The sequence below is a fragment of the Hyaena hyaena genome, unplaced genomic scaffold (genome assembly GCF_003009895.1).
Source record: "Hyaena hyaena isolate Hyena2069 unplaced genomic scaffold, ASM300989v1 scaffold_248, whole genome shotgun sequence".
In the NCBI taxonomy this organism is placed as follows: domain Eukaryota; kingdom Metazoa; phylum Chordata; class Mammalia; order Carnivora; family Hyaenidae; genus Hyaena; species Hyaena hyaena.
In genome coordinates this window covers 2,113,809-2,121,830 of record NW_024080881.1, presented here as the reverse complement: position 1 = coordinate 2,121,830, position 8,022 = coordinate 2,113,809, and the positions used below count along the sequence as shown (strand labels likewise).

Below are 8,022 nucleotides of genomic sequence, written 5' to 3'. Positions count from 1 at the left end.
CCCAGGGCACACCCCACCCCTCACAGCCAAGCAGCTACCTTTCTAGGGCAGAGATGGGGGCTATTCCAAGCAGCTTTGGGTCTCAGGGGCACTGGGGAGGGGAGAGGGAGGGGCTGGACCAAAAATGGGATTAAGTGAAAAAGTCTACAGATGCTTCGGGGGGGGGGGAGGGGAAAATCACCCTGTGACGTGGCAGGCTTGTCCCCCAGGAACCCTCAGAGAAGTCCATCCTTCTGACAGGCCCTGCCCATGCCCACAGAGGATTGAGCTGTTAGTAAGGAGATGTAAGAAAATATTTATGAAACAAAGAGAAACTCCCTCCCCACCCCCATTAAGAAGAGATGGACCCCACTTCTGTGAGTCCCTGCTGTACCCTCCCTGGTAGAGAACACACTGTACCGTCTTCATCATTCCCTTGCTTTGCCTTCGCATTACCTAGATTCGTATGGGTTTTGCATGTTTTTGAATTTTATATAAATGGAATCATACCGTTTATTCATTCACTCACTATTATGTTTCTGAGACTTAGTCAAATCAATGTGTACCGCTGTGGGGCATTCCTTTTCCTTGCTGGATAGCGAGCTGCCGAATATACCGCAGTTTATTTGTCCCTTTTGTCTCAATGGTCATCTTACCTGGCCCTATCGTACGACTTCCCTAAGATCCATCCTTGGTCCTTGCTCTTCCACATAAATTTTAGAATCCACTTGTTAAGTTCCACCAATAAAAATCCCTTTGAGATTGTGAATGGAACTCAACTGAATCTATAGATCAGTTTGGGGAAAATCAACATCCATATGAAATTGCATTTTTCAGTCATGAACATGGTGTATCTGTTAGATGTTTTCAATAAAGTTATATACTTTTTCTTGTAAGGATCATGCCTCTTTTGGTTAGACTTTTTTTTTTTTAATGTTTACTTGTTTTTGAGAGAGACAGAGTATGAGTGGGGGAGGGGCAGAGAGCAAGGGAGACACAGAATCTGAAGCAGATTTCAGGCTCTGAGCTGTCAGCACAGGGCCTGATGCTGGGCTGGAACCCACGAACCATGAGATCATGGCCTGAGCCATGCTCAGGATGCTTAACTGACTGAGCCACCCAGGTGCCCCAGATTTCTTCTTTTATTTTTGAGAAAGAGCAAGAGTGCATGAGTGGGAGAGGGGCAGAGAGAGAGGAAGAGAGAATCCCAAGCAGACTTTGGATTGTCGGTGCAGAACCTGACCCAGGGCTCGAACTCACGTACCGTGAGATCAGGACTTGAGCCGAAACCAAGAGCCAGACGCTTAACTGACTTAGCCACCCAGGCGCTCCATGGTTAGATTTACTCTTAAGTATTTGATAATGTTTTGTTATTGTACCTGGCTTAGGAAAATAGATTTTTTGTGTACAGCAAACCTAAAACTTATAAACTCTTCTGAGTTTTCTATATTTATAATAAAATAGTCTGTGAAAAGACAGTTTTGTTTTTCCTTTAAAATTTTTATACCTCTCAATCTTCCTGCCCCTTCTGTATGGGTAGAAGAAAAATAGTGGGCACCTTCACTTGTTTCTGACCTTTGATGAAATCATTTCAATATTTGACTAGAACATATGTTCACTGTTTCTTTTTAAATAGATGCCCTTTAAGTTCCCTTCTAGTCCAAATACAGTAAAATAATCTGTATTTTACTTTCAATTGTCTTGTCTCTTAAGATCAGCCTATAGACAGGGGCACCTGGCTGGCTCAGTCAGTGGAGTGTGTGACTCGATCTCAGGATTGTGGGTTTGAGCCCCAACGTTGAGTATAGAGATTAAAAAAAAAAAAACAAAAACTTAAAAAAAAGGGATTAGCCTGTAAATGGATTTTTACATCCAGGCACCCCTTAATTTGCTTTTCTTCTTCTTGTTTCCCAGGGTGGAAATTAATTGATTTTAGGTCTTTCTTCTTTTCTAATATATAAATTCAGTGCTGTAAAATTCCCTTTAAGTACTGCTTTTGCTGCATCCCACAAATTTGGTAAGTTGTGTTTTTCATTTTCATTTAGTTCAAAATATTTTTTTTTAATTTTTTAATATTTATTTATCCTTGAGAGAGTGAGAGAGACAGAGAATGAGCAGGGAAGGAGCAGAGCGAGAGGGGGACACAGAATCTGAAACAGGCTCCACGCTCTAAGCCGTCAGCACAGAGCCCGACATGGGGCTCGAACCCACGAACCGTGATATCATGACCTGAGCCGAAGTCGGATGCTCAACCGACTGAGCCACCCAGGCGCCCCTAGTTCAAAATATTTTTAAATTTCTCTTGAGATTTCTTTTTTGACCCATGTGCTATTTAGAAGTGTTGTTTCATCTCCAAGTATTTGGGAGACTTCCCAGCTATCCTTCTGTTACTGATTTCTAGTTTAATTCCATTTTGACCTGAGAGCAGACATTGCGTTATTTCCATTCTTTTAAATTTTAAGGCATATGTTATGGACCAGAATGTGGTCTGTCTTGGCGAACATTCCATGTGAGCTGAGGAAAATGTGTATTCTGCGGATGTTGAAATAAGTCTGTAGGAGTCACTTGTAGACTGATGGTTTGGTGACCTCAATATCTTTTCAAAGACATTATAAGATTGAACACAGAACAGAAAGAATGGAGAATTAACATAATGGAATTTCAAAAAACAGTTCCAGAGAAGAGCTGAAAGATAAAAATTCCTCAGGACAAGGGACAGAAAGACAATACGAGAGAAGAGAGAAGAAAAACAGATGATTAATCCTCTTCTCTCTGGAATTACCATTTATCAGGTGCTGGGTTTAATGAGAATTCCAGAGAGAAGAGAGAAAATGGGAGGAAATCAGTCAAGAAACAAAATTTTGTGGAAGTGAAGGATATACATCTCCATCCCACAGCACAGCAAATAATGACACACATGTAAGGCATGTCCTGGCGTTTTGGAATGAGAAGGCCAGGAGCAGAAATGGCATGGAACGTCTCAACAGCATTACCAAAAATCAGAACAAGGGAATGCTGCCTTAAAAATGATTTTCTTGCATGAAAATTATTTTCAACCTCAAATTTTATGACCTGCTATCACACATGTATATGAGTGGGATAAAGAAGGTTTTAGACAGGGTGTTAAAAATTTTTAACTCTAGTGACTTTTTAAAGACAGTACCTGTGGATACACTTCACCAAATGAGGGGTACAAGAACTATAAAGATGAAGAGACAGGGCCCAGGAATCAGAGGGTCTAGTCAGGAGAAATACTCTGCAGTATTTTTAGAGAGCAAACAGTCCTCACTGAGACATGGGATGATGGGAAGTATCCAGAAAAAAAGAGGAACTGTCAGACTGGATGAGGGAAGAATGAATACTTGTTATATACAGAAAACTAAGCAAATGAAAAAAAAGGCAATTATTAACTCCATGAAAAATTAAAAGGTAATTTAATTATATCCCAATTTTTGGCTCTGTAGGGAATAACTTTCACATAGTAACATAAATAGCAATCTAAACAGTAAGTATTGATTTACCTAAAAACTAGGGAGAAAAGGGGGCAAAGTACTCCACAAGAGAGCTAAAGCATCACCTTTTACAACAGGGAGCCAATAGATCGTGTCTAGAATGATAAATCAAGCAAGAGTAGTATAAGCATATTTTTAAAATAAATAGCTAATGGGGACACCTGGCTGGCTCAGTCGGTGGACTATGTGACTCGTGATCTTGGAGTTGTGAGTCCAAGCCCCACACTGGATGCAGATTACTTAAAAAAGAATAGCTAAGAGAACTGAAAATGACTGAAGCAAGGGAGCAGTAGTGGGGAATGGGGAGAGCAATTTTCTTGTTATAAACTAATTCCATAGTACTAAGTAGGTACTAAGTGGTTTTAGGTAAATACTTCTTAAAAATATACCAACTCCCCTCATCCCTAATGTGCACAGTCTTCTGGAGCTCTAACCAGTGAGTGCACTGGGTACCATGCACTGTTCCTGGTTTCATATTGCTTTATGTATACCTGTCCGCATCAATGCAGTTCATGTATTTTTAATAATAGGTACATCGTATTACATCACACAAACTCTCATTAGGTGCTGGGCATAGGAAGTTTCTCCACTTTCATCAACATGAAGAGCTTCAAACTAGACTTCGTGTTCCAAGCTCACACAGTCATCACATGATTGGGGTAGAAGAGATTATATGGTCATATGGCCCAGTGAAGAGATAGCCTAGCCCCAGTGACAGAGCTCTAGTGATAGGGGTCTTCTACCTTCTTCCATGCCTTTCCATCTCTGATAAGATCTCTTAGGAAGCTCTTCAGGTTAAACGTCAAGCTTGGTCCAACTGTACCTCACTTGGCTTGATCTAGAGGCCCATTACCACCCTGACCCAATTAATCTATGTCTATAAGTGGCCAGACTGTGCAGAGAGGAGGGGGTTGGGCTCTTTCTTTTGTCCATACTCCATTCTTTCTTCACTTGGTCCCAGAAGGCATTCCTTGGGAGGGTTTGGGGCAGGCTGAGAGCTGTGTCACCCCAGTCCCTCACTAGAGTCCTGGACACAGAGGTTATTGACTGGCCATGGAGGACAAAAGCTCTGCAGTAACTCCTGTCAAACCTCCCCTCTAGAGGGGCTGCCAAGGTCACAGGATGCTAGAGCTGAATTTGGTCACAAACTGCCTCATTTTACATGGGGGGAACTAAGGCGCAGAAGGATTTGGTTACTTCCCACAAGCCCAAATCATCTGCTAGGTGCACCTGGTCATACAGAGGAAAAGACAGGTGCTCAAGGAGCAAGGTTCCTGGCTCCTAAGTGGTTCAAGGTGGCCCTGGTAGCACCAGCCTAACAGGGCTGTGAAGTGGGCCAGGACACCAGCCAGGGCTCCAGGAGGCACCGAGGTCCAGGACTGTGGGTCTCTGGCCCGTGCAGTCTTAACACGTGCCTTCTCTCAGTCTTTAGCCTCACTTAATACCTCTGCTCCATGCCTTTCCAGCTAACGCCACTGCCCAGTAAGCTTCCACTTATGGGACTGAGCTGGGCTCCAGGGCACAGAAGAGCAGTTCTGGGCTTCTGCCTACTGTGCCACCTCCACAGGGCCCAGAAACGCCTCTCCTGCGCACCCCAGCCCCACCTGTGCTCTAACTGAGCCTTCCTCTCCCGGGACTCTTTCTGGACCTGAGCATCCAAGTCAGGAGTGGCAGTTGTGTTCGGAAGCCCGGTGGGGGCTGGCGCCACTAGCTCCCTGCGTGGGCGCCCTATGCTTTCCTGGCACCACTTCCTCCCTTGGCGATCTTCATGGAGCATCGCAGGCCTGAGATGCTGGCTGAGCCCAAGATTTTAGGAAAGGCCCCTGTGGGGAGGCAACTATTCCCTAGGCCCCCTTGTTCAGCCCACAGGGGAAATCAGAGCACGTGTTTTGCCTGTAATCTGAGCAGCATCAGTGAAGCTTCTGGAACCCCAGGGAGCAAGAGGGGGCTCAGTCTCACCCAAGAAAAGCCTCTGATTATCCCAGGCCAGGCCGCGGCAGTTCCGGCCTGGGCCTGCAGCAACACGGGAGTGATGCACCTAAGGAAAGCAGCAACGGAGAAGGCTGGGCCTGTGCCCCTCCTCCCACCTTGACCACTTCAGAGATCTTCCTTTGGCCCTGGGTGTGATTTCTGGACAAAAGTGGGGAGGCTGGAGGGGCAGCAGAGGTCCAGTGGGCAAATGCCTGCATCTTCCTGAGGGAGAAGGAGCTGAACCTCCTGGGTACTTACTGGCCTGCTGCTATAAGTCACCCAGCAGTCAGGGTGGTGGGAAAGGGGACACTTAGGAGAGGAGAAGGAAACTGTGGCCCCAACACACTGCTGCTCGGGGAACAGGCCTGGGGCCTTTAACTCTGCCTAGCTCAGTGGAAGCGGCTGAATCTTCCTGGTCCTGATTCTGCAGGGGCTTTACCACCAGCCCAGGGGTCAGGCGGCTGCCAGCCCCTCGCTCACGGGCATGTTGATGTGGGCACTCAGGAGGGGTGCGCTCTGGCCTTCACGGAGCACCAGCACCTACGGAGGAAGGGCCCATGGCAGTAGGGAATCCCGCCTTTACTCCCTGCTCCCTGCAAAGGCCAAGCCCAGCCTGGTCTGCACCGGCCCCAATGACAGGCCACCAGGGCTCTGTCAAAGCGGATGGGGAGGCTGCAGACACCCACCCTGACCCGGCGGCCATGTGAGGGCCTTGGTCACCTCACTCTGTCTCCCCTACATGGTACCAACAGGCGACCTACCTTGATAATGTCTGAGATGCCCTTGTCACTGAGACTCTCCACAAAGGTCTCCAGCGGGTAGCTGAGCCCTGGCACCAGCAAGGGGACCTGGGTTTGGGGACAAATAGGTAAGGAGATCAGCTCTCATGCCTGGACAGTGGCTGGCAGATTCCAAAGCACTCTCACACCCAAAAGAGCAGCTGAATCCAGCGGACTCCGGGTGGGGCGGGCGGGGCCCTTTCACGGGGCACGTGGGTCCAGTGAGGACAGTGGGCCCTCCAGGACGGCATGTCCGTCTGGGATTAAACTCAGACCAAACCCAGAGTCCTTCTCAGTTTCTGGTCCTCCCAACTTAGGATCAAATCTGGACCTAGGGAGAGATCAAGCCCTTCACTCTGTGGAAAATTCTCCTTGGGGCAGAAAGAGGCTTCCAATCCCACCACAAGCATGGCTGTGAGGCAGGACGGACTCTGGGATCCCAGCACCAACAGGCTTCTGAGAGAGGCTGGGCTCTGGCTGTTCTCCCAGAACCTTCTGTGTGGCTCGCGGAGACCTCTCTCGGGCTGCGAGAAAAGCAGCTGAGGCAGGTCGTGGGCGCCTCCCCAGAGGACCCGGCCACACCCCAGCCTGGTCTGTGGCCACCTGCCAGCTCCCTCACCACCAACCCTTTAGGGCTCTGTGGGCACCTAAGCAGGCCCTAGCCTGGCCTTTCTCGCTCTGTGTCTCAGTGAGGCGGCCCAGTACCTTGAAGAAGGCCCGGGGCAGGGCGTAGAGCACCTCGTTGTACAGGAAGCAGATCAGCAGCCCCAGGATGGGTCGGGCTGCCGAGGTGTTCTGCAGGTGAAGCGTGAGCTTAAAGGTGGGGCCCAGGCCCTGAACCTGTGGAGAAGGTGGGGTGGGTGGAGAAAGCCCTTAGGAACAGTAGCCTTGGGCACTGACTCCAACGTGCCCTGGCCCTGGCCTTCTGCGCTATCATCAACTGCCCTAATGCATTGTCCTGCCCCTCAGCAGGCCCCTCAGAAGCCCGGAGGCTGGTTCTAGTTTGTACTGGGATCAGCAAAAGCCAAGGGGGGCAGGGACTTGACATAGGCCCCTCAGAAGCTGGCCAGAGGCAGAGCTGGCCTGGGGATGAAAGCCCCGGCTCCCGCCTATGGCCTCACGGCTGTCCCTGCCGCTCTTCCCAGGGTCTGACTACCCCCCCCCCATCCTGTGGCAGCCACAATGATTTCGTCTTCCTCCCTCTCACCCTCAATTGCTCTGTAGTCTCTCCCCTATCTATCTGCTTCCTTCAGGGAAAGAGAAACTGGAAACCCATTTGAGTCAGACAGCACACCTCTGGGACCCATTTAGCCCAGATGACCTTGAGGTCACCTGTGTCTGAGTGCAGGGGCTCCTCATCCCGTGCAAGTGTCAGGACTTCCCTTCCCTGTAGCAGACAGCCCTAGCCCCCAGGCTGCCCGCAGGTACTGAACCGAAGAGCTTTCTTCATTGTACCGTAGCGGTCAGAGTCCCTCCAGTGCTGGGAAGGGACGTCCCAGGGTGACTACTTGCGTGCCCTGCCCCAAATCTGGGGGCTTGTCTGAGGCACAGCGTGGGCCGAAGGAGCTGGAGAGCGGCCCCTCCACGGCCAGCTGAGGGGAAGAGGCAGCACAGCAGAGAGACGGAGAGAGAGCACCCTCCTAAAGGAAGGCAGAGACTTGGGCCTGTGGGAGGTGAGAGGGGGTCACAAGGCCTAGTGGGCTCAGAATTGGCTCTAGAGCTGAGGAGTTCCTACCCACCCCTGCCCTCTGCCCCTCTGCCTCCCCCCCCCCCCCCCGGGG

General features: G+C 49.4%; 1 protein-coding gene across 3 annotated transcripts in view; it reads right to left on the bottom strand.

The window, feature by feature from the left end:
- Positions 1-3,396: 3,396 nt before the first annotated feature.
- The window catches only part of BBS1 (Bardet-Biedl syndrome 1), a 19,507-nt gene continuing 14,881 nt past the window's right edge, over positions 3,397-8,022 (bottom strand). For all 3 annotated transcript variants that reach the window (XM_039244930.1, XM_039244928.1, XM_039244929.1), the window contains exons 15-17: positions 6,947-7,081; positions 6,224-6,310; positions 3,397-6,002 (exon numbers count right to left, since the gene is read on the bottom strand). In XM_039244930.1, coding sequence (XP_039100861.1) covers positions 5,916-6,002; positions 6,224-6,310; positions 6,947-7,081 — 309 coding nt within the window. In that variant the 3' untranslated portion in view covers positions 3,397-5,915. The remainder of the gene's footprint in view (positions 6,003-6,223; positions 6,311-6,946; positions 7,082-8,022) is intronic.